This window comes from Leopardus geoffroyi, chromosome A3 (genome assembly GCF_018350155.1).
Source record: "Leopardus geoffroyi isolate Oge1 chromosome A3, O.geoffroyi_Oge1_pat1.0, whole genome shotgun sequence".
Taxonomy (NCBI): Eukaryota; Metazoa; Chordata; class Mammalia; order Carnivora; family Felidae; genus Leopardus; species Leopardus geoffroyi.
Genome location: NC_059336.1, coordinates 65712142 through 65739033, shown reverse-complemented (window position 1 = coordinate 65739033; position 26892 = coordinate 65712142). Strand labels below are relative to the sequence as shown.

The 26892-nt window shown below is 44.8% G+C and overlaps 1 protein-coding gene across 2 annotated transcripts in view; it reads right to left on the bottom strand.

Moving 5' to 3' along the window:
- The window catches only part of PRKCE (protein kinase C epsilon), a 500740-nt gene that overhangs the window by 125838 nt on the left and 348010 nt on the right, over nucleotides 1-26892 (bottom strand). For both annotated transcript variants that reach the window (XM_045445929.1, XM_045445928.1), the window contains exon 10: nucleotides 25140-25313. In XM_045445929.1, the coding sequence (XP_045301885.1) occupies nucleotides 25140-25313 (174 nt within the window). The remainder of the gene's footprint in view (nucleotides 1-25139; nucleotides 25314-26892) is intronic.

Here is a 26892-nt window from a genome sequence, read left to right as displayed (position 1 = left end):
ATCTGCTTATTGCCCTTCTCCCCCTACTTGAATGTAAGCTCTATGAGGGTTGGGATTCCCCACTATTTTGTACAATGCTGCAACACTAAGGACAGTACCTTACATGTAATAGACACATGCTAAACAGGTATTGAATGAATATCTCTATGTTATTCTGGCCCCTGTGCCTAGCCAGTGCTAGGCCATACGTGTCTATGTGTGTATTTGGGATACACACATGTGATATATACCATATATGGCAAACGCTCAACACATATTTGTTATAAATGACAATATTGTTGTTTCTGAGCTCAGACCCCTATTACTGAGGTATCAGCAAGGTGGGGGGGGGGGTAATCTCTGGGTCTAAAGAAGGGAGGTATGGGGTGGGGTAGAGCAAGCAGGGACCAGGGAGGACAGAGCATCTTGTTGTCACACTATGTCCAACATTACAACCTACCAGCCAGGTTGGGCCCATGCTCACAAGACAACTATAGAGTCGCCCATTGGGCATCTGGTTTAAGTGTGAATTCCTGGCTGGTAGCCCTGAGAAATCAAGGGAAAAATTTTCAAGTTAACCTGCACCTTCCTGAGAGGAGCCTCAATGAGAGACACGGGCTAGTCATGCAAAGCCCTGGCCCTCTCTGCTTCCTGCCCACATCGGATATTCGGACCTCATCGCCTCTGTAGAAGGGGGCTTGGGTCCTTACAGCCACAGGGAAGTCTCTGGACCTTCAGCTCAGCTCCGATTCGGATATTTCCACAGAAGTATAAAGTACACCCTGAAGTATGGCTGACAGAGCTGAGCTACAGACGAGCCTGCCGGTGTGCGGAGACCTGGGATGGGGGGCTGATGGGGGCTGTGAACGTTCTCTGCTCAGAAGCCCTGAGATCAAGGACCATCCTGATTTTGCTGAGTGGGAGTAGAGGAGATCCTGTCTGAGGCAAAAGATAGCCAAGGCCTTCGGTTGCAGCACAACTCACGTGATCACAAGCTGCTTCTGAGAATGGGTGGGCTGTTTGGGTAAAACCCAAATAAACGGTCCCCTTCCCAGAACCAGGATCTGCGCATAGTGGGGCTACCATGTAGTCAGTCCAATGTACAAGCAGCACGTGCCGGTGAGCAAGCAGTCCCCAAAGTTGCAAATCTCAGAACATACCATCAATAATGAGTCAAGCTACTGTTTATTAGTCCCTGATATGTGCCTGGTGCTATGCTAGAGTAATTTTCCCAACCACCCTCCATGGTGGGTCAGAACGGCTCATTTGCTGAAGGACTCGCTGTGGTCACACAGCACAACCAAGCCTGGGACCCCTGGGCCAGGATGCCAGGCTGCCTCTCACAGCCCATGGCCTCAGAGTGCTCTCAAGGCCAGGGGGGTGAATGTTACAGAGACTGAGCTACTGTGGAACCCCTCCAGGTGTGGGAGGGACGTCTGCACAAAGGAAGCAGTGATTCTGCCATTTCTTGAGTTTTGATGGACTGGTGGCCAGAAATCTACAATGTTTTCAAAATTGACTTTGGAGGCAAGATACTCTGACTGAGGAAGAACATAATAGCAAACACGCAGGCACAGGCACAGAGCTGCCCCCACCTCCATACGAGAGTAGTGAGGGGGGGGCCCTAGTGACTGCTATCATTTATGCAAGGCTAACAGCCCAGCACCATTCTCAGTGCCTCACCCAAGTTACCTCATTTAATCCTCATAGCACCTCTCCCCAGTAGGTGTTAATATACCCATTTCTCAAATGAAGAAACTGTGGTGTGGACGGGTTAAGAAACGTGCCCAAGGTTATTTAGCTCGTAAGAAACAGAGCAGTCTGACTCCAGAGCCTAAACTCTTAACCTCCATCCAGGCTGGGAAGTCAGAGGATTTCTGCTGTGGTCATGGCCCTCCCTACCTTGGGAGGATCACCTGGCCTATCAACCCAGGTTTTCTCATCTTTGAAAGTGCAGGTTGGACAAGGGCCTCTAAGATCACTCTTTTGCTGTACATTGGCTGAGTGCAATTCTTTGCCTGGCACTGAGCTCGTCTAGGAGAAAACAGAAGTGGACAAGCCATAGACTCTGTATTCAAGGAACTCAAAGCCTGGAAGGATCCTTCCCAGCCAGAAAATCAGAGGCTCCACTGCAAGGGGACCCTTCTAGGCTGCCTCAGGAAGTCTCAATTCCTCCACAGTCTCTCTCAGCTCTCTGGAGTTAGGACCCAGCCTGTTCTCCATCTGCCTGAGTCATCTGTGAGCACTAGCATCTTCCAGCCCTGATGCTGTGGTTCACGCTACTTAAACCTACCCAACGTCCCAAGGACCAGTAGACCATCCAAAGGATCCAAACCAAGGACCAGCAGAAGCCCCAACTCCCTAACTGCTTCAAGATACCTACATTCTCTCTTTTTTCCAAATTTCACTACCATTTACTGCCTGGCGCATACAGTTTAACTCATTATTGGCATATGTGTCTCTACTCATTTTGTTTGTTTCAGCCTTGTTTACCAGACATGGTTTATACTTTTTTATTCCCCACAGTAAGAAACACAAAGCTACACACACAAAAGAATTCCAAGCTTGCCTACGAGTTCCACGAAGGTTGTCTCTTTGCCCAAGAAGGGGTTCTAAACTGGACTTCCTTGACTCACGTCCATTCCTCTCAAAGGAGAGCCATTAACTTTGGAAGCCTCAGCTTCTTCATTTATAAAATGGAAATGATACTAGCATTTCCCCCATCAAACTGTTATGAGGATTCAACATAATGCATAAAAACACTCAGTTTTAGTACCTGACAACAGTGAAAGCTCAGTATTAACTGCTTTCATGACTGGTAGATGGTCTCCAAAGATGGTCCCACTGATTCTCCCTTTCCTTGATGGGCATGCTCCTCCCATCGAAAAGTGAAGTTTGTTTCCCTCCCCTTGAACCTGGGATGGCCTGTGGCTTGCTTTGGGCAAAATACACAGAAGTGATGCCAGAACTGTGCTAGTTCTGGATCTAATCTTAAGAGGTCTGGCAGTTTCTGTTTCTGTGCTCTCTAGGGCAGTGAGCCACCATGCTGGAAAGAAGCTTGGGCTCAGCCACCAAAGGACGAGGCCCTTCGTGGGGGCTACCAGATGTAGGAGTGAAGACTCCTAGCAACTTCTAACCCTATCCCAGCGACCAGCTGAATGTAGCCAAGTGAGGGAAGCCACCTAACCCAATTTCCCAAATTCCAGACCCACAGAATAAGGAAAATTAACTTATCATCGTTTTAAGCCACTAAGTTTTGAGGGTGTTTTTTTGTGTAGCCTGGATAACTGAAACAATCAACATTATTATTGTAACTCTTGTGATTAGATAGATTGAACTCAATCAGTTAAGGACACATTGAGGGGCTACTGAATGCAAGACAGGTATTTGTATCCCCCATGATCCTCAGAGCCAAAGCAGATAAAAAAAAAAATAAACAGGAGTCCTATCTAATTCTTCACCTTGAGGTTTCCGGTCTAGTTTGGTGGGAAATGCTACCACAGACATAACTACCATACACATAAGCATGGGATACATGGTACTCAGAGTGACAAAGTCTCAGGAGGATAAAAGGAAGAAGAGATGAGCCTTGTTTAGGAGGATGAGGGGGCACAGGTCATATGGGCATTCATAAAGAGAAAGACGTTTTAGATAGATCTCAAAGGGCAATAGGAAAGGATTTTTTCTTTTTAAACAAAGCAGAGCCCTAAAAATGACTCCAAGAGCCTTAGTCCTCACATGCAAACTGGTCTCAGTGGGGTAGCAGAAGGGTCTCAGCTGCGGACCAGAGGGACTCAATCCCACCCCATATCACTGACAGGATTTCAGGAACACTCCACCTGTTTTCTTACCCGTTAAAGGAGGTGACAGTCCCCAAATCCCACCAAAGGCTCAAACAAAAGCAAGAGCTTTGAAAATCTGGAACATACTCTGCAGACAGGTATAAATAGTGAGGTCTGAACTGTTAGAGGCCACAGCCTACGTTGCCCACGTCACCCTTTGCATCAGAGTACAATTCTGAAAGCCCAGAGTGTCACTTGTCATCTGCAGCATCATCGGAGCTATGTCCTGACCTGTCAGTAGCAGGCGGGGCCGCTGCCCAGACTTGGCTCACGGACACCAGATTTCAGGGAATCTCGGCCAGTGCCCACTGAGCCCATGACTTTCACAAAACTGAAATGTATGTTTTCAGGCTGGTGAAGTACCAAACTCAAGGCTGCACTCACACTAGTGGTCCCCCATCACAAATGCCTCCTTTCCCCTCTGAGTCATCAGTGCAGATGCTGCTGTCCTCCAAGCTCAGCTGGAGCCCCCACCACCCATGCCCCACCGGCCTTGACTCTCCAGCCCTTTGGGAGCTCCTCTGGCAGTCCAGCATCTGAGTCTGCCAAATCCTGTATGCCCACTCCAATTCTTCCATACACCTCTCAAGCATGAGGCTTACGGTATGTGAATCTTTTGCAAATCCCAGTGGGGCCTATGACAGTGTCTAGGACAGTCACCTGCCATCTAAGGCCAGCCGTCCCCAACAGTAGGTGGCTGTGCCACTCCGGCAGTGTCGTCAGAGACCACATTGCATTAAAAAATGCAAATCCCTAGTGCTTCTTAATCTAAAGCTCCAGGAGTAGGACCCATAATGTGCCATTTTAATGAGCTCTCTGGGAGACAGAACACACACCAGTGCTTAAGGACCCTGTCATAAGACATGGTGCAATAACCAACTTGGATGACAAGATCCATGTCCAAGGGCTCTGCCCTGGAGACCAAATGGGTCTCGCACAACCGTGTCTAGTGAGAAAGATAAAGAGCGATAGCTACCTGACCCTCCTCTTGCCCCTCAAACGTTGATGTGCTGATATGGTGCCATTCCTACAGACGAAAATGATAGGCCTGAGTCTGTAGCCAATGTTTGATTCACGTTTTCTCCTTTCTAATCCTCCCAGAAATGACCGATATTTGTAAATGCTACGTGTTGATTTCATGCCGTTGCTTCCTGAGTGGGGGCCATCCAGTCCATGCTTCCATACCGTTCACACTGATCACAGAGGAAAGTGGGCCTTTTCTCCTCCAGCTGAATGGCTCCAGGTCTGTAAATGAAACCTCGACCTTTAGAAGCAGTGCTGAGGATAGATACTTCATTCTCCATACTTTCCTGTTTCCAGTTCATGACGAATTCCCGGCAGAGTTCCTTTCTCACAGCTGAAAACATTGGCAGGTTGCAGACTTGGAAGTTTCAGCCGGGAAGCATGAAATTTCATTAACATCCCCCAAAGCACACACCTTGGAAGAGTAACTTTACCCAAGACTAATTAGAGTTGCTCTTAATAAGGAAATTACAGAGAAGATTAAGCCACTTCATCCCTTTCTCTTGGCTTCCCATTAGGGGCTTCTAGGGTTACAGGGCTTTTCATAAATCACCACCCGTGTAGCCCATCTGACTCCAGCATCAACACACCATCGCTGCCTGGGTGTTTTCCAGCCTAGCCAATGAAAGCTCCCAAGACACCTTGGAACTTTCTAGAATAACTGGGATGCAAGCAAAATACATGGTAACCTTGAACAAATCCTACTGCTGGAAGTAAGCAGGGGGGAAGGTTCCAGAGGGCTGGGAATAAGGAGGTGGCTTGACCATAATGAGGGCAAATCTTGCCAGAAACTCATGTCCATTCTAAGAGGAGAGTGATAGGCAGAAGTCAGGTGTTGGGGCTCAGTCTGTAGGCACAGGCTGCCCCTTCTCCCCACTGCCCACAAGGCAAATGTTGCCAGGAGGAAGACCAGGCATGGCAAGGTCTCCGGTCTGGCCCAGCCCTTCGTGAATCATGGGTCCTTGAGAAGACCCCTCGCTGATTTGTGCCTGTTTCCTCATCTCTCAAAGGAAAATATGCTACTGTCCTGCCTATCTCAGAGGCTCTGTGAAGATAAACTGCAGTGAGAGCCAACAAAGGACTCTGTAAGGTGGCTGAAGGGCTGCCCGTGTGCACCTGCTGGGCACTGTGCTAAAGGCCGGACAGGCCCACACTGAATTCTCGTGGCAGCCCTTTGAGGGGAACATCCTTACTTCCACTTTGCATAGGAGGACACAAAGACCTTTTCTGGAAGTTTAAAAAAAAAAAAAAGAAGAAAAGGTCTCTGAAAACTAAATGTCTGTGCAAAATAAGGGCTCCTGTGCTTAAGGGGCTGGGCGCTGGGCATATCTAAGGGGAGGGGAGGCAAAGGAGAAGTTGGGATTCTCTCCCATGCTACCCGTGGTCAGTCAGTAGGGGCTGGCAGGGGCAGTGCAATGTGTTCAGGAGTCTGCAGCAGCGTGCCCAACGGAGGAGGAGGGCGGGTTCGTCGCACGACAGTGGTGGTTCAGTCAGCTGATTTCAATTCCCGAAATGATTCCTGCTGGGTGCAGTCACATTACCATCACTGCCATGGCGACCACAGGAAGCACTTACTGAGCACTTACTTTGGGTAAGCAGGCTTTTCCTAAACACACACACACACACACACACACACACACACACACACGAAAAGTAGGAAGGGGTAAAAAAAATGTGTCAGCCTTTGGACATATATAGCTGGTTGTTTGGGGAGGTAAGACATTTGCACACACGAATCTAACAGCTGTATATGCTGGGTGGCGAGTAGTGAGTAATTAATAAACACTAGTGAAGTTCCGATGAATCGAAGGGTTCACAGAGGAGGCAGATATGGATAAGAGGTGGGCTGTGTCTCTTAGGCAAAGGGAACGGGCAGAGAGGCAGGAATTGGCATGGTGGTGGCCCAGAACTTGGGCAGTGAGATGGACAAGGGCAGGCTGTGATCCGCTGGAGGATGTTTTATTTTGTAGGCCATGGGCAGAACGGTGTGGCAAAAGCGGCAAGCTCCTTTGGTCTATTTGTAAAACTCCTTCCCTGATTCATTTCAAATTAAAATCAAAATGGCTAATCCCACCATAATCTGTTGCTCCTGTCACCACCCGACATCACATTTAGGTAAGTCCATTTCAATGTTCATCCCTACTCATAGGGAGTGTGCTACGTCATCCACAAGGAGGCAGCTCAAAAGTAGGATGCCCGACAGGTAAGGAATGATGGATATGGAATGGAATGAGAACCCCAGAGAGGTTCCCTTCTACCATGAAAGGAAACACAAAACGAAAACTGTTTTCAGGGAGAAGAAGCTTATTCTATGGATGACAAAGATGGCAAGGAGCCTGGAGTTTGTGGGGCAGGAAGACAGGGACGGTCTCCCCTCACGCAGGAGCAGGAGAAAGCAGCATGGTCGTTTCAGTGGTTAATTCCCTTTACTGGGGCATAGTTACAGTTTGCTACAGAAAAGGGTCACTCAGGGGTGCCTGGGTGGCTCAGTCGGTTAAGCATCTGACTCTTGATTTTGGCTCAGATCGTGATCTCACAGTTAGTGAGCCTGAGCCTCGCATCAGGCTCTGTGTTGTCAGTGCAGAGCCCGCTTCAGATCCTCTCTCTCTGCCCTTCCCCAACCTGAGCTCTCCCTCTCTCTCAAAATAAACATTAAAAAAAAAAAAAAGTGTCACTCAGCAGCAACCTTAGGAGACATTGATTTCAATGATTCTAAAGGCAGCAGCGACTTTACATCTTATCACATCCCCCAATCACCTCTGAAAGATGCTATTGCTTTTCAGAAGGAACACCAGTGGGAGAGAACGGACAGCGCTTACAAATCTCCAGGTTTAAGGGGAAACTGGGTGGCTCAGTCGGTTAAGTGGCTGACTTCAGCTCGGGTCATGATCTCGTGGTTTGTGAGTTCAGGCCCCGTGTTGGGCTCAGTGCTGACAGCTCGGAGCCTGGACCCTGCTTCGGATTCTGTGTCTCCCACTCTCTCTCTACCCCTCCCTCGCTCATGCACGGTCTCTGCCAAAAAATGAATAAACATTAAAAAAATTTTTTTTTTTTTAAAGAAATATTCAGGTTTGTTGCGTGGCTGGAAGAGCCCATGGGTCATTTTGGCAATTGCATCTTCTGACCACCTAATCTCCTCCCCCGCAAGCCCCACTGCCCAGCACCACTGTCCTTCGGGGGCCCTGGGATACAGGAAGAGCTGAAGTCTGACGAGGCAACCAGGAAGGCCCTCTGGAGAATCCTAGCGTGGGTGTAAAGGATGTGGACATTCCCCATCCACAGGAGGTTGATGGCTGGGGTACTGGTGAGAAAATGAGCTAGTTTTTTTTGGTACGTCAGCTGTGTTTCTCAGTGTATCCTTACCCTCTCCAAGTACATGGGGGATGCCTAGAATACTGTCTATGTTCATACACAGAAGACAGAAGTGAACATAGTCCACCTGCAGGACAGGAGGGCCACAAAGAGCTGTCAGCGTGGTCACCCCATGGGACCTCCCAAAGGTTTTGCAAGTGAGGACTTTTCACCAGTCCCTGATGGGAAGTAGCTTAACTTTCTGATTGGTGTTCACAATCTTCTAGCCATGTTTTGTGGGTGGACTTTCCTCCCGACATCACAGCGAGGGCATTCAGAAGAATGCGCAATGTGGGAAATATTTACCCAAATGTGCAGCCTGGGAAGGGGGTCATTATTCATGAAGCCTTCTGTTACAAAGGCCCCAGCAAATGCCCCTAAATATAATTTCCTCCACTTACATTTAAAAAAAGAGAGAGAGAGAGAGAGAGTGAGCTGGAGGAGTCTGATATTTTCTAGCAGTTTCCTTTTTCCTGACGCTCTCTGTACAGGATGATGTAGTTGTTTACTTTAAGGCTCAGGAGTCAGCCAGCATTGTATGAAAAGCTTTCCCACAAAAAACAAAACAAAACAAAAAAAAACCAACAAAAAATACACATATAACGAGACAAACTCCTTTCCATGATGTTCGAGCAATTAGCAACACACGAACAGGCTTGCTCATGCCCTCGATCCAGGATCTGCTCCTTCCTCCTGTCATAGAAGCCACTCACCCCAGGATTGGCTGGGGTAGGGGGGACAGGGAGGACACTCATTTCCCCAGGGTGTGGGCTGGGGAGGGGAGTGAGTAGGAGGGTGAAGGAGTGGGGGGCAATGAACAAATGATGTCCTCAATGGTCCCATCTCCAAGCCACTTTTGTGGCTTCCTCTGCTGTTCAACCCTGCGTGAAGTGAAATTACAAACCTCAGTATGCTTATCTGTAAAATGGGGAAATAAGAAAGCTTTTGGAGGCACGGTTAGAATAAATCACACCTATAAAGGTGTTAGCATGTCACCTGGCCCGCACAGTGGAATGGTGGGCACACAAATGAAGGCGTGGGGACGATCTGGGTTCAAATCCCAGTTCTACCACTTATTGGCTGTGTGATATTAGGGGAAGATCTTTCCGTAGCTCAGGAGACCTACCTCATAGGTCCCTTGCAAGCATTACCGGTCAATATATGCAAAGAGTTTTAAAAACAACAGGTACATGGTAAGTGTTGTCAAAATGCCAGCTCCTATTATTTTTGGCTTATAGAAGACATTGTATAAATGTTTGCTGCCGCTGAGGACAGCGAGGAAAGCTATTTGAAAACCAGTGGCAGGACAGGGGAGGGTGACACAGGAAGGGTCATGTTCTCCGTAGAGGATGTGTCAGAATCCAGAAGGAACACGTACATGTACAGCTTAGAAGCAGAGTTAACTCACAACGTAATTTTATAGATGGGAAATGGAAAGATGTCTGTGGTTTTCATGATATAAAGTGCCAAATGAAATCTTTGACTACATCTTCTTAGCTGTAAAATGTGGTTCAAAAAATGCTGAGAAATGCCAAAGTTGTGGAAACCAGGAGAGATTTCTCCCCTCGTCAGAGCCACGTGCCGAAAGAGTAGGGCTCAGCTAGGTCACTCCTTGAGAATTCTCCACCCGTGAGGCCACAGGCTGGGCTAACGGCAGGCCAGCATTCCACCTGGGATAACCCTGAGGTCCCAGCCTCATCTTGGCCTTGGTCTTGGGAAGGAGACAGGGACTGTGCTTTATCCTTCCAGCTAACCAGACCACGTGACCAGCTGCCACACTTCCTGTCCTTGAGACAGACCTCCCTGCCAAAGACAACAGGAAAATCAAGACTTTGGTGGCAAAATACTGACATGCAGACATTGTCCTCAAGCTCAGTTCTTACCACAGTGAGGTTTTTTTTGAGGGGAGGGGCTGGATATTATAACTTAAAATGCTAACATCTCTGGTAGTTTAGATACTTTCACGATCTTGTTCTATCCCCCCCTTTAGTTATAAAATACACCTACAGAAGGATATACAACATGCATTTATTTTAAAGAATAACCAAATAAAACAAACTCCTTTTAGCCATGACACATCTTGACAAACAGAAAATGGTTGCTTGCTGGTCCTCAGAAGCCCCTTTAAACCTCTCTGGCAGCATCCCTCCCCCCTACTTCCCATCCAGGGGTAAGGGTAACCATCATCTTGTTTTTCTTTATAGTTTTATCACCCCTATGCTTGTCTCCAAATAATATGTTGCTTGGTTTTTTTCTGTTTGGGCCCTTTCTATAAATGCAGCATGCTACACGTCTTTCCAGAACTTGCGTCTTTTGTCTCTGTGCCCTCTTTAAATCACCAGCTCTTACAGCTCGGGTCTCCATTCTGAGTGGGGGAGGGGGCTCCCTCTTTGTCTTTTTAAAAATTTTTAAAATGTTTGTTTAGTTTTGAGAGAGCATGAGTGGGGGAGGGGCAGAGAGACAGGGAGACACAGAATCCAAAATAGGCTCCAGGCTCTGAGCTGTCAGCACAGAGCCCGATGTGAGGCTTGAACTCATGACCTTCGAGATCATGACCTGAGCTGAAGTCTGATGCTCAATCAACTGAGCCACCCAGGTGCCCCTCCCTCTTTGTCTTTTAAAAGCACCTTTATAAAACATCCCTCAATCATCCTCCATAAAATATCATGACACAGCCACTGAATGGATTCATTCCATCCCCTTGCTTGCTAACTGGCTGCCACATTTACTCAAGCTGTGGCCACTTCCTCACCTTTATAATTCAAATGCACTTTCCTTAAATCAAAATGACGTATTTTGGGTAGATTTAAAGATAAAAGCAATGCATTCAAACCTTCCAGATGATAATCTCTTCCAAAAGGGGAGTTCCCCGCCCCCGGTACCACATTCTTAATATTTTTGCACATTCCGTGTTTCTTTCCAGTTTTGTCCAACTGCTCACACTCTTCCTATTCTTGCCCTTCCTTACCGATGAAGTCTAAACATCCCTTTTTATGGAATTAGGATTTTAAGTCTCACATCTGTACCGTAACCTTTGACCAATTTGTATAGGTGTTCACAAAGCCCTCTGACTGTATTTTTCTCCTCCCACAAAAGTGCCTATTTGGATCAAATGGGCTTTTTACTCTCATAATTCTGCAAACTGTTAGCACCATTTTCTATACAGCAGGAAGGAGCATCAGACTGTCTGCGTTTTATCCTAAACTTAGTGTCTTCAGGATTCAGGACTTACCGTGGAGCTCAAAGAGCTGAACGGAATCCATCATCCCCGGGGATACAGATGCATAGGAATCACATAGTTTTTGCACTAGAAGCATCTATCATTTTTCAGATTAGGGGAGGACCCAGTTTGTTCCTGCCTGTGCCATACACAACATATTGCCTTCCTGTGCTCACCCAATGCCAGCGCATCAGGCTCTCCCCAGTTCCCAGGATGGGGGGCTGATTTCCCTGTCATTAACCTGCTTTAACACTGGGAGATCAACACTGGGGGGCGGGGGAGGGGGGGTGACAGCTGGATGGGAGGACCTGAATTACAAAACCATCCAGACTAGTCTCACACGAAGTTTGTTCCTTGTCACAGAATGACAGGACCACATACAGCCAGTCCCATGGACTCAGCCAGGCTCTCAGCACTGTGCTCCTGACAGAGATGGACCCAGGCTCTTCCTCCCATGACAAAGCCCCTCATATGTGACAGTAGGGCCCCTCCCTTGTGCAGGAGTGTGCCTTCTGCCCCAGCCCACTCATGCCTCTTTCTCTGACTTCCTAAGAAAATTTCTGCATCACTTACTTTTGTACAGATTTCATTTTCTGGTTCACCTGTGCTGGTCTTACCTTCCTGGACAGACTAGAAGTTCTTTGGACAAGGACTGTGTCTTTTCCTATCCCTGGCATACCTGCCACTAAGCTGAAGACATACCAGGTATTGAAGAAATCCTGGGTGTCTACCATATACCAAAGCAGGACACTTCCTCTCTGGCTGATGGCGCGTATTCTGTGTGTCTTCCCTTCCTTGGGACCACTCTTCCACTGCCACAGGTTTTAATGCTGTAGGTTAAATACCTCTACATGTCAGCCGTTCCACCTGGCAAGTCCAAGTGGACCTCGTCAACCCAAGGTGTTTTCTAGTGAATTCTCTGCTAAACGTTTTACAAAAGGAGTTGGCTTTTGTAAGGTGAGCAATCACACCTAAGTATGTATGTATGTATGTATGTATGTATGTATGTATATTTTTTTAAGGGTCAGATTTTATTTTCAAGTTTTCTTGTCACTTCTACTTCTTTGAGGTTCACTTCTAATTTACATACAATAAGAAATGCTTCCCGTATTTCTAATAAATTCCCCCATAGGAAAAAAAAAAAAGTCTGAGTGAATTAGACTATGGGATTATTGCCACATTAACAGCAGTGCATTTCATTTGGTTGTGTTTGAGTGTTTCTAGTGTTAACACCGGTGCATCTAGGAAGCCTTCATAAGTCAGGACTTGATAAAGGAGGTTATCAATCTATGACTTGAAAGCCAAAACAAAACAAAATGGGTGTCAGCTGGATAAATAATGAAGAAACGCTAAGAACAAAGCCATCATTTTCCCCAACCACTCCTTCCTCAGACTCTTACCATACTGCATTCTCCATGCTCTTTCTGGAGGACCAGGGAAGGCCTCAAACCTCATCACCACTCCTGTAATTATCAGTTAGCCAGGCCCAAATTGAGCCTTAGAGCTGAGCAGCTCAGCTCTAAGAGCCAGGGCCAGGTAATGAGCTTAGTTCCCTAGCAACCTGTACATAAGTATTCCTGATAAAATGGATTACATACTGCTGACGAATCCCAAGCAAGTATCATATTGACCCAACAAAGGAGTTAATTTGTACCTTCTGCCATGCCATGGGGGGGCTGAGAGAATTCTTTATTCTCTGTTTATATTATCCCTGGAACATCATGGTAAAATAAAATGCCCCAATGGGGTCAAGAGTAGATGTTTCGACTTCTTATCGCCCCTGCAAAATAAAGGTCTCATAACAGGAATAAGAGGGTCTGTTTTTCCTTCCATTGCTTTCCCAATACAATTCAGATTGCCTAAAATACTACTCCCCAAGGAGTTATTCCAGAATGCCCTGAGCAACAGACATAAGTAGTCACCCCACCATAAATCAACCAACCACCATTTTATTTACACCTGGTCTCTTAGGAGTTTGGTTTGTGTTCATCAGTCTCAGGGGCCTAATCTGCACTGGATATTCAGACAAAATGAAGTTTCTAGAAGCCAACGGAGTGTGAATCCAGGCTCTGCCACTTCCAGCTGTGTGACCTCTCTTTGGAATAATAGGTCTACCTCAGAAGCTTGACTTGAAAACTAAATGAGTTAATAGATATAAAATGTTTGAAATTGAACGTGGAGTATAATGAGTCCTATAGAAATTGTTGCTATAGTATTGTCATTATTGAGCCAAGGGCGACCCTGAAATGGATGGTGAGGACTAGCCCACCTAGATGACCCCTGTCCCCCTTTCTCAGACCACCACAAGGGCAGTTTTGCCCAAGATATTCTTTACTGGAACCAGTAACCTCTTCCTCTCACATTGGGGACCTGGCCCCAATATGTGACCCCCTCCATCCACCATCTCAGTCATAGGAAGGAGACAAAGTGCCTAGCAAGAATTCACTAGAATCTTGTGGATGAAACGAAGCATTTAGAGGGGATATGCAGAAACCACTGTCATGGCGACCTTGTGTTGGCCCTAGTTCAAGTTATGGGTTGGGGAGTCAGAAGGATGAATTACTTAACTCCTAGGGACATATAATCACAGGCATGTTCCTCACACCTTAACTAGTTACACTTCTAAGTGTAATTGATTTCATCATTAAGAAAAGATTTTATAATTAAGAAAAAGGATGTAACAGAGCATTCATTTTCTAGTTGAGCAGACACTTTTTCAAAAAGGATGGCCCCTCCTGATGTACTTATGAGAGGAACAGACGAATTCAGAGAATGGGCCACAGCTATAGTCAAGGACAATCTGGGCTCAGGTTAGGGGACAGGTAATATATATTTTCTCTTTGTTTAGCTAGTATGCCTGGGGGTCAAATCTACCAACAATGGGGGCTCAAGTCTGTTTCATGAACAACTGGCCCACTGGTCAGAAGAGGTCATCATTATAGGCAAACAAAGCAGGACAAAGCTCTCTATCCAGTTTGGGGCCTATCTTTGTAAAGGATATTGAAATTGTTAACTAGGTAAGACAGAAGCTAACATTTATTGTGCCTTCTGTGTGCTAGAAACTGTGCTATGCTTTAATGAGAGCACAATAATACCTCCTAGGAGCTCTTCCAATGTGGCACCATTAGTCATTGAAAGTATGTCTGAATTTGGAACCCTGATGAAGAAGGAAAGCCCTGTGAACGTAAAGGCTTTGATCAAGTAGAAGCCTTTACTGAATTGAGCTCTGAAAAGGGAACACTAAATAGAAGCACTGTTCATTGATTTCATCCTTGTTTTTCTCTCACGTTAGCAGCAAGCAAGTCTGGAAGGGTCCTGTGTATGGTTCCCAGTGAGTTGCATTTTCAAAGATCTTTAAAATCCTATAGATCATGCTGTCTAATTCTTTCTGTGTGTCCTCCCCCAGCTTTTATGATGAGTGAGGAAATCAATGCCCAGAGAAATATCTAAGAACCATCAGTGTCAGAACCAGAACAAGAACCAGAATTCCTTGATTCACAGTGCCTTCTTTCCTATATCCCATTTTCCCTACAAATCAACAGGGCACAAACACACACAAGTAGCTGAATGGGACATACCCACTGTCTGGCAAGATCTCAAAGTCAAAGCATTAATGGCCAGCAGGGCCATCTGAAGTACCTGAGACCGTTGTAACAAAAAGTTCAGGTTATGTGAGGAAAGCCTGTTGCCTAAGTTGAGCAATCTCAATAGACTGACTTCTCCAAATTGCCCCGTGTGTAACACATCAGTCTACTATCAAAATTCAACATGAATCTAAAAATGGACACAGACACACACACACACACACACACACACACATACAGAGTGAATCCCGAAACCCAGCAGATGGTGTTGGGGGGAGGTGGGAGGTCTGATGTCAACCAATGAGGAAACTGGCTTTGTTTGGTGAATGGGTTCGATGACTTGGCCCTCTGGTTTTAGATTTCAAGTTGAAACTTTGTATTTAAATCTGATCCTGTGTACCCATGAACTGTGAGCAAAGGACACCTTAGAAGTGTGTAGGTCACCGAACCCAACTGGCAGCTATCTAAATTCACATTTCTAATCTGTCTGGGATTACACCACCAATATTTTCTAGACTATCCAAAGGAACACTCTACTTTCTTCACCAGCCTTTCTAGATGCAGAGGGAAGGTCAAATGGCCTGTGGCAATTCTTCCTTCAGAAGCTCTCTCTTACTGCCTCTGGACACATGTGGGTTATTGAAACAGCCTCTTTCCCAGTATGTCTGCTTTTCCTTTCTCCCTTTTGTCCATGGCACACGGAGGCGTCACGCTGCACTAAGTCCTCACTTCCCACGTGACCCTCAAGGAACCTTTTATCTCCAGAGTAAGTCTAGACTCCTTGCCGGGCATTGTAAGATCTCCCCAGCTTGGTCAGAACCTCCTCAGGAAGGTGTCTTTCTCATGCCCTCCCACTGTGGGCCTCCTGTTTCAGCACAGCCATTGCTCTCCTTTCACTGGCGGGTCTGTTCCTGCTAAGCCCTTCTTCCCTGTGGCTCCCTGTGCTCTGAGCCCCAGATCTGTGTGAGCCTGGCCAAGCTGTTGAGCACCCCAACCTCAGTTTCCTCATCTGTCCAAAGAGACGGCAGAAGCATCACACCCCATGAAAGTTTGTGTGAGATTACATCAGTTCTATGCAAGACTCACCACATAATAGGTGCTCATTAAGTAGAAGCCTCTCTGTGCCCCTCATCACATACTATATTCTCAGTTACGGATTGATGTATATTTTATCTACTCCCCTTGAACAGAAGAGTTACAGTCCCTGCTATCTTCCAATGGCACCTGATAGGGTGCTGGCACAGAGCAGATCTTCATGACCAACTTTCTCGTCATCAGAGTGGCATATCCTAGCCACGTTCCATCTACTTACCTCTCTCTCTCTGGTAGAAAACCTTCCTCAGTGAGCCAAAGTGGTTTATACACTTGCTTCTAGGTACTGTTTTCTGCAAATGCTTGTATTAACCATCCAACCCATTCAGAGAGGGCACTCACAGAGAATACGAGAAATCTAGGTTTTAAATCTGCTTCCCCAAATTCCATCTCTACCTAAATCTCAGGAATGTGTCTGTTTTAGTAATGGAAGGACCTTTGTAATGACAGTCTTCAGGAACCGCTGTTCCATATAAACATCAGCTTACATATGGGTAGGTAAAAATCATCAAGATTTATTCCAGACTCTCAGAAGTTACAGTGGTTTTAAACTGTTGTTTTGTTTTGAAGTGAAATCCCCTCTTCAAATGATAGGTTACTTGGAATCCTAATGTGTGAAGAAGTTAGAAGTGCTCCTTTGGGAGAAGGAGGCGAGCGAGGGTTCCCTTGCCACGGCATATCCAGGGTCTGTGTGTCCTCATGCGTGTGCACACACATGCAGGCACACACCGCACCTCCACAAAAACCTCATGCAAAAATTACAGCTTAGAAGAATATGCAGATAGTTTAGGAAGATACGGGTAAGTATATTCCTTAGAGGTGGAAAGAGCGTTTAAATCTTGCTCTGCCATATGTCAATGTCAGGTAGATTATTTACAATTTGCACTCGAGTTTATGTTCTAGAGAGAGAGAAATGGTAATAGAAAGAGGCAGTTCTGTTGCAGAGAGGCAAAAGCCATTTCTGGGCAGCACCTTCTGGTTCACTTCCTGCTGACGCAAGCTCCACGGGAAGCCAAGCATGGACTGATGGCCTGCAGCCCCCAAATACAGCATTTCTCTACAAGAGGCCCTCACATATTGTAGAGACCTCGGAAATCATTTGATGGAAGAATAGTGACAATGGGGATGGTTATACGCTGTCACCTGGTGAAACACTTTATTATATAGAATATCAACTTTATAAACAAACAGATAACTACTTTTAAACTGAAAATACATCAAATACTAGTCATTAGAATCACTCTTATTTTCTTGAGCTTTTCTGAATTTTCCAAATCTTCTACAATGAACAAAAATGCTCTGTGATAAAATTTAAATATTTTTTATTTTTTTAAAGTTTTTATTTGAGAGCATGAGAGAGAGCATGTGCGCATACATGAGTGGGGGAGGGGAAGAGAGGGAGGGAGAGAGGGAGGGAGGGAGAGAGAGAGAGAGGGAGAAGGACAATGAATCCGAAGCAGGCTCTGTACTGTCAGCACAGAGCCTGACATGGGGCTAAAATCTTTTAACTCATTTAACATGAGATCATGACCTGAGCTGAAACCAAGAGTCAGACGCTCAACCAACTGAGCCACCCAGGTGCTCCAAAATTAAATATTATTTTTTAAAAGCCAAGGACAACAGTTTCGGAAAGAAAACAAAGCAACGGGTTCTGGGCAGTAGGTGCATGCCAGCACTTCTCACACTGTGGCGCAACAAACATGTTCCAGTGAAGCTTTGAGTTCCATAAGGCCAGGAAACATAACTATCTGGTTCACCACTAACTCCCTCAGCAGGTAGCATGGTGCCATGACACCCATGGCGTGGTACATAGTGGTTGCTGAGTAAGTGATGGCTGAGTGGTCAGGTGTGAGGACCTCATCCTGTTCCTGCCCATTTCGGATACATGGACAGTCCCTGATTTCCGATGGCTCAATTTATGATGTTTGTGATTTACGATGTAGTGAAAGCAATATGCTTTCAGTGGAAACTGTACTTCAAATTTTGACCTTTACACAGGCCAGTGATTGCGGTACTCCCTTTTGAGGCTGGGCAATGGCATGAGCCCCAGTTCCTAGTCAGTGACATGGTCACCAGGGTCAACAGCCTACGTGCTTACAACCAATCTGTATCCATACAACCATTCTGTTTTTCACTTCAGGATAGTATTCAACCAATCACATGAGATATGCAACAGTTTGTTGTAAAATAGGCTTGGTGTTAGATGATTTTGCCCAACTGTAGGCTGATGTAAGTATTCTGAGCATATTTTCAACTTATGATGGGTGTGTCAAGATATTACCCCCTCGTGTAGAGAAAGAGCTCTAATTCCTGTGCCTAGGTCCCTTTCTCTTCCCTTCTCTTGCACTCCCAGAAAACAGACACATTTCCAGAAACGGTCTGATAGATCCTACTATATCTGCCAGCATTTTTTAAAATTTCAATCTCACTGGGTCCAAGTCAGATAGAACTATCATCCTTAGACCCTTTCTCCTATGTGTGATAGCAAATGGAGACAGGGGAAAGGAGTTTGGAGGTGAGGCTATCTGAAGTAGAGAATTTAAACAGTAGGAAGGAGCTCCACAGAATAATGTGTGAACAAGGGCCATCAGGAAATCTCCATTCCAATCTGGATTCTATTACAGACAAGTTGTAAGGCCTTGCTGGGCCTCAGTTTCCCATCTGAAAGAGAGAGTAACCATACTCACCTCCCAAAGACACATTTAGGGCATGTTCAATGGCTGATATAAGCAAAAGCATTTTTAAAAGCAACTGTCCATTTTTAAAAGCAACTTTAAAAAGCATTTTTAAAAGCATTTTTAAAAGCAAATGCAAGGTTTCCTTAGAGGCAAAGAGGCAGGAGCATCGTAGATTAAGAGCCAACATGCATACCTCTCTGCCCCCAGGGCACATGAACATTAATTAACTCTATAACCTTTGTTTCATCAGGTAGAATGTATCCTGGTATGTTTCAAGACCTGAGTCAGATCCTTCTCCTCTGTGAAGCCTTGCCTGATTATGAAAACTCTTATCTCCTCTGACTGGCTTGGGCATGCCTGGCCTGTCCGCACATAGACACATCCTACCAAACACACACACACACACATACACACACACACACACACACACACTCTCTCTCTCTCTCTCTCTCTCTCTCCCCACCCACACTTCCTCTCTCTCTCTCTCTCTCTCTCCCCTCTCAATCCCCACCAGCCCTCCATGGCCTCAGACCACCCCTCCTCAAGAGAATTGAATCTGTCCGCCATACTAGTTTGATTTGCGAGCATCTTGATTACCAGGTGGCTTTCTGACCCACACGCCAACTCATGGTGTTGAACATGTCAGTCTACTCTTGTGAGGCACCAGTTCCAATCAAAACTCCTCCAGCCCCTTCCACGTCTGGCTGCCTCATACAAGCACGCTCTAGTAGGAGGCATACTTTGTTCAACTGTTTCTTGGCTCTTATAATCTGACACAGTCATCTGTTTTTCAAAATATCTCCCAACGGCCTAATTTTTAACTTTGCTTTTTGCTTTTGTGTTTGCCATCCTACAGAAACAATGATCAAAACAAACATCAGGGTTCCTTGCAACTGTCATTTTTTTCCCTATGCTGTCAACACCCCTGCTCTGTAGTTCTCACCCTACGCTCACACGGATTACTAAAACTCATTTGAAAAATGTCTCCAGTTGCTTTTTAAGGATTTTTCCATTCTGCATTTCCCCCAGGGCAGCAAGGGAACCTGGCCAAGGGAGATTCTCTAGGAGTTCACCCTCTGTTTCCTTCACAGCAGCTGAGAGAGGCACAGCCCTCCAGGAGCTAGCTTCCCAGGCCTGGCGGGAAATGCCAAAGGGAGGGGGATGGGTGCGATGAGGTAGAGATTAATATTTTTAAAGAGGAAAAATCGTGGATGAAATTACTCGAGACAAGTTTTATGGGATCCAGTCGGAAGCAATGATTTCACAATGGGGTTCATACATAGAATCTAAAAATGCCTGAGAATTTTATTTCCTGTAACTACAAAAACAAAAACAAAAGCAAAAACAAACCCATCACTCAGTGGCTCTCTCTCGTCCCTAAGCTTTCTGTGCATGAGCGAGAGGCTTGAAGAGGCAGTTCCTGAAGTCACTCCTTGCCCTAAGCCCTGACTTTGACCAAACCTGTAACTTGTGGAGCTGCACTGGGTGCCTTGCCCAGTGAGGTTGGCTCATAGTACAGTAGGTCTGGAACAACATGGCAGTTGGGGTGCGCAGCCCCTGCACAGTCAAAAATCTGCATAGAACTTGACTTCCCCCAAAACTTTACCAATAGTCTACTATTGCACAGAAGCCTTGCTGAGAACACAGTCGATGAGCACATATTTTGTATGTAATATGTATTACACACTGTATTCTTACAATGAAGTAAGCTAGAGAAAAGAAAATGTTATTAAGAAAACCTTGAGGAAGAGAAGACACGTTTGTAGTCCTGTACTGTCTCGAAAATAAGCCGCACATAAGTGCGCCAGTTCGAGAGCGTGTTGTCCAAAGGCCAACTGTACTTCCGCCCCCTCTCTACCAATCATCTGATCTCGCAGGTGCAGGAATTTTCTGAACATCCTCTACTCTTCCTCTCCTTCACTGCTATCGTTCAGCCATTTTCATTTGCTTGCGGAAGTAGGGCACAGAAAGAGGTGAGAGTTCCAGCGTTGGGAAAACAGTGTCGAAGAGGAGATTGGTCGGTAAGTTCTAGGTTTTCTCAGTCATCTCTCTGCCCTTATCCTCTTTCAAATGCCACCCATGCTTTGAGGTCCTGGTTTTGTTTCACCTCCTCTAGGAAGCTTTTCCAACTACCCTTTGCAGGGCTTCAAATGTCTCATCTCCATGGCCCCATTAGAAGAGCTGTCCATCACTCCACACATCTGTCTCCCCAGTAGACAGTCATCTCCCTGAGTTCGGAGTTGGTATGTTTGGAGCTTTGTAGCCCCAGAATCTAGCAGTGTCTAGCCTATAATAGATGCTCAAAAAATACCTGTATATTCATTGAAATCATTATGGACACTACTTTTTTAACCAAGAAACAGTTATTGTGTGTGAAAATAGTAAATACCATTGATAGCAGTTTAACATCATCCATTTAAAAGTCATCTGGCAGTTTTAAATATGGAAATTTTAGTTTCTCATCTGCATCAATAGATGATACTATAATTCTGGATGGCTATGTCAATCTTGATGAGCATAATGCCTTTATGAAATGAGAATTACATTGAGGGTTCTTTAGTTGTGAGAGAGAGGATCTGATAGAAATGAGGGTTCTCTATCTCAGCTGGAGTTGGAAGTCCCTGATCCACCTTTCATACTATATATTTGATAGTTAATTAAATACAGTTTTGTAGCTTTCCCTAGTTCAGGCTACTCCACCAGCCCCAAGAGCACACAGCATAGCAGGAACTGAAGTCAAATATACTGGTTTGAATTTGACTGAAATTGAAATTACTGGCTTAATTTACTGGTCTGTCTGCCTTTTCTTACTAGCACTGGAACAACGGAGCTGTTTCCTTTGCTTTTCTTCCTTCCAGATCTCCAGGAGAAGGATCAGAGTATATGAACCAATGGCAGGTAGGCACGGCACAGAAAAGGCCAAATTGGCCTTGAATCGTACCTTCAGTGTGCTGTGAGGACCATATCGAATTCACGACTTGACATCATGACTGGTGCCAGTAGGTTTATATAGTCATCACCATTGGTCACCACACCAGACATAGCACCCACACCTCACACACATTTAAGTCCCATCGGGCAATCTGTATAGCGTGTGGCCTGAAGCTATGTGCAAACTATCAAGAAGTTCTAAAGTTGTGTTTCTATGGGGGCCTTTTCCCCCACACACTGAAAAACAAAGGCTCACCTAAAAGTAATTAAACCCGACTTAACATTATTGCTGCTTTGTGTGTCATAATTAAGTAAGAATGAAAGAAATCTTAATAGGATTGCAATCAGATCTCACATTCCTTTATCATGTATTAGAGTCTTAGTTGAAACCAGGTTCAGGGTCCTTTCTTTTCAGGAAAAGTGAAATGAAAGCAAGACTGAGCTATGGCTACTGAGCCCGGCTCCTGTTCCCACCCAGACTCTGGCCCAATCCTCCCCTCCTCAAAGCCTGGCTTGAGCTCCCTCCCCACTCCAAACCCCAAGAGCACCTCTTCTCTGAGTCCTTCTGGTTTGAACACCCACCCAATACTCTTTGCTGCCATTTGTTTACAGAAAGAGTATAAACTCCCCATTGCTTATGGAGTAAACCCCTCCACATTTTGCTGATAAACCTAGAGCCAGTGCCTACCTCATAGTCAGGTGAGTGAATAATAGCTACTCTTTAAAACCATGACTACTGGGGGCACCTGGGTGGCTCAGTCGGTTAAGCGGCCGGCTTCTGCTCAGGTCATGATCTCATGGTTCCTGGGTTTGAGCCCCGCATTGGGCTCTGTGCTGACAGCTCAGAGCCTAGGCCTGCTCTGGATTCTGTGTCTCCTTCTCTCTCTGCTCCTCCCCCACTCATGGTCTGTCTCTGTCTCTCAAAAATAAATAAATGTTAAAAAAAAAAAACCATGACTACTGGTTGTCATGGGAAAAGTCACCTTTTCTAGAAGTTGGGAGTTCATAAAATGATTCTTCGTAAGATTGCCTTCATTAATAAGCTAAGGTCCTTCAGTGAAGTTAAAATATGATTCACTTTCAAAAACTGAGATGAACATATGTCTGCTGTGTAAAGTAGGGTGTGCTATTTCTCTATGGAATAATGGTGGCAGGGAAGAGGTGGGGCAAAGTTGCTCCTGTAACTATGGCTACCTGACATCGGCCTGAGAAAAAGAGTTAGTAAATGTCTGAACTACTAAAGTCTCTTCTCTCCCCAGCCCCATGCTTCAGCCATCCAGACCCCAATCTCCATGTGTCAGTTTGGGTATTGTTCTCCCATAAAGGAAATCCATGGTGTTTATTAAATACTGCTTTGTGTTCCAAAAACTGCCATACAGTGAGGAACCTTAGCCTTGATATTCTACAATGCACAGAGGAGAACACTGCTGAGATGGAAGACATCCATTCCCATATCTCACTTATTCAACAAGAGGTGTAGGAAAGCTGACCCTTCACTGTGGCTTCCCAAGAATGTTGAACCTCTTGGCAATATGTCCAAAGAAAAAACACCAGTGTGGATCTCTACCCATGAAACCACCTCAGACAGGGAAAGAGATGGCTACCTGCTAGGGGTAGGGGAAGAGGGGGAAAGCTCCCCCCACAGAGGGGGGCACGGTGCTGGGTCAGGCAAGAGAGAATATCAGTGTGATATCAGAGCAAGGTCCCACTGGACTAGGAGTCCCAGAGACCAGATGCTAAGTCCACTGTGGCCAAAACAGAGTGTCTATAGGCAAAAGACTTCTACTTCATTGACATCTGATTTTCTCACTGGTGCAAAAAGTAGAGTAGAAGAGATAATTTTTATAAAATCTTCCAACCCTCCAATTCTGATAGCGAATACCCACCAAATGTGAGGCCCTGTGATAGGTGCCATGGAAGATAAAGACTTACAGGACACATTTTTTCATTAATCTAGAATTATACTCGAGTGGAGAAAAGAAAAAGTTAACCACATGACTGATCCTCTTTTATCATGTTGGGCTCCGCATATGTACACATACACGCATAGACCCACAAATATTAGGAATTACATAACACATTTCAAAAACAAGGATAGCTAATGACTCCTGCACCTGTTCAGAAAAGGGATTTCCAGATTTTCAGAAGGTGTTTCTTATCTTCCTGAGAGATCAGAGGGATAGGAAAAATCCACTAGATCACTGTTTCTCAGTGTGGAATAGGTGATTGTATAAGTGGAGCTTGAGATCAAATAATTGGGAAATAGTAGATTAAACACAGGCAATCCTTTCTTTCCCCCCATTGCATTTCTCCTCAGGGACTTAAACAAGCAAGTACATGTTGAAGCAGTCAAAAATTTCAATTTCCCAAACTATGGGCCAAAGGATCCTTTATTCTTAGAATTTCTCAAGTGATGAGGGTTCAGAGAAATATCCTTTGAAAAACAGTGTACCAAAGAGACTGTAAATTCCCTGAGGTGAGAGACTGGAGATACCGTTGTATCTCCAGTACCTGGCACATGGGAAGAAGTCAATAAAATATCATAAAATAAAAATTTGCCAAATGACCAATAATAGTTGAATTCAAAGTGGAAGAACATCATGGCAGTGACATAGAGGTGAGAGTATGCCAAGGGGCAAGAGATCGTGTCTCCATGATGGCGCCCTGTACTGTCTGGGCTCCAGATGGGCACGGGGGGAGTTTCAGGTGAGGTTGCCTTTGCCTTCTCAAGAAGCTAAGGACAACAAACCCATAAGCCACCATAAAAGACCTTGACTCCCCGCAACAAAAGGGGTAATAAAACAGGAGCTTCATAAAGAATGTTGGCATTTCTCTTCTTTACTAACAAACAGTAAGTTAAAAAATCAGTTACAATAGTCATTGGTCAGACTCCATAATGCAGCTACAAATTATTTTCATTTCTTTACTGCCACCTTCTGGTTCCCAGGCTCCCACACAGCCAGCTGAAAATGAGCATTGTAAGCACTTGTCCACATCCTCTGCCTCATATGACATTATACAAGTCAGAAGTGGTCAGGGCGGGCTTTACTCCTTTGCATTTGATCTGAAGGCAACAGAGAACTTAATTTGCCTAATGATAGAAAGTTAGGAGAAGAGCAAGGACTAATCACGCCTGTTGTTTTTTCCAGGGAGCAAACACTGGGTTTAGCCATTTGGCTTTGTCCAGCTGCATTTGCAAAGTTCTACTGCCCTCTCATCCCTTCACGAGCACAACCCTGAATGGAAAATTCCGCACCCTTAAAAAAGAGGATGCCGTTCAGATATACCCTGATCTTTTCAAGGGTAAAATCCATGCCACTTCACAAGGCCTGTTAGAAAATAATGGAGAGGGTCTATAATTGATGTTTTTAATCAGACATCAAGATACCATCACATCATACAGCACTACCTCAAGATGGTGGCTTCTTCCTAGACATACCTTGGTCTGAAAGCAGCAATAGAGTTGGGTTAGGTACGGGTGTTTCCGCGCCAGAGCCAAAATCCTCTTCTCTGTCATCGTGCAGTCCACATCATCATCCTGGAGGATGACATCCTTCTTTAAAACTTTCACAGCATATACTTCATCTTTGCCTTTCAGCTCGGCCAACATGACCTGCAAGGAACCAAAACCACTCATAGCAATCTATCCATGCATGGAATCCAAAGAAGCAAATACAAGTCAATGCCTAGTGCTGTAAGAACTCCTGTTTTCTTTAATTTTAAGTAGTAACAACATTAAAAAATGTTTAGAAAAACTACCCATTCTAATAGAGGTACTGTAATTCATTTATTTATTTTTAATCTCTAGCATAGAAAAAAAAAGAAGCTTAATACATATCTGTTAAATAATTGTCCATATGTTCATATAGATTTTTCCTTACAATCATAGTATTGCACATATAATTTTATTTAAACGAACGTGATTTCATAAGGTTTCATCATCTACATCGTCACCAACATTATCAGGGATGCTTATATTTAACTCAAGTAAACATATCACTGGAGCGCCTAGGTGACTCAGTCTGTTAAGCATCTGATTCTTGATTTCAGCTCAGGTCATGATATCATGGTTGGTGGGTTTGAGACCCACATCACTTCGGATTCTCTCTCTCCCCCTCTCTCTGCCCCTCCTTTCTCATGCTCGCTCTCTCTCAAAATAAACTTTAAAAATTTTTAAAAAGTAAACATATTACAATTTATTTAACCACTTACCTAATATTAGACACTGAAGTGAAATCTAATTGTTAAGCACTATATAAATAAATTGGATTGGGTGTTTTTGTACATGTACTTTTTTTCTTTTTTTCAACCATATCCTTAAGCTAGAAAGTCTTAGAAGTTGACTACAGGGTTAAATATTTTGCACATTTCTTGAATTTCAAAAAGGATGTACAACAGAATTTGCCATGAGGAGTGGAGAGGTGCCTTAGTTTTATGGCAATGTACCCACATTGGGTGTTTTCACTTAAAAAGCATTTTTGCTCATGTAACAGGTGTGATATATAACCTTCAGGCTGTTTTGCAGTGAAACTTGTTTCTGATTTTTAAATTTTGTTTAAATCCCTATTAGTTAACATATAGTGTAATAATGGTTTCAGGAGTAGAATTTTGTGATTTATCACTTACTCATGTCAGTAAATGCCCTCCTTAATGCTCATCACCCACTTAGCCCATCCCCCACTTACCTCCCCTCCAGCAACCCTCAGTTTGTTCTCTGTATTTAAGAGAAACTTGAAAAAATTTTTCCTCTAATTGTGTGAACTGTCAATTTATATTTGTCAAGGTAACTTTGTCTAGTTATCTACTACTTTATATTATTTTCTTATGAGTTTGTAGGAGTTTTGTATATAAAGATGCTAACACTTTGCTTTCTGCAAAGGTTTGTCTAAGCCTGTTTTAGGATTTTCTGTTCTATCTTCTATCAGACAGGATCACTTGTCCTCATGTAGCTACATCAGTCATGTTTGCCTTTGTGGTTTCTTCTAACACTGGGAATGTGATTCCTTTTCCAGAGGGCAAATTACCAGTTTATTAAAGTTCTCCTATCATTTGATATTTTTGCACTCATCTCTGCACAACATGACAAGTCTTTCTCCTTTTAAACAGCTCCTAAGCACAGTATTCCAAGGTGAGCTGCCAGTTCTCAAGAGTGGGAACTCAGAAGCCTCAAGAGGGAATTCAGGGGGCTACCT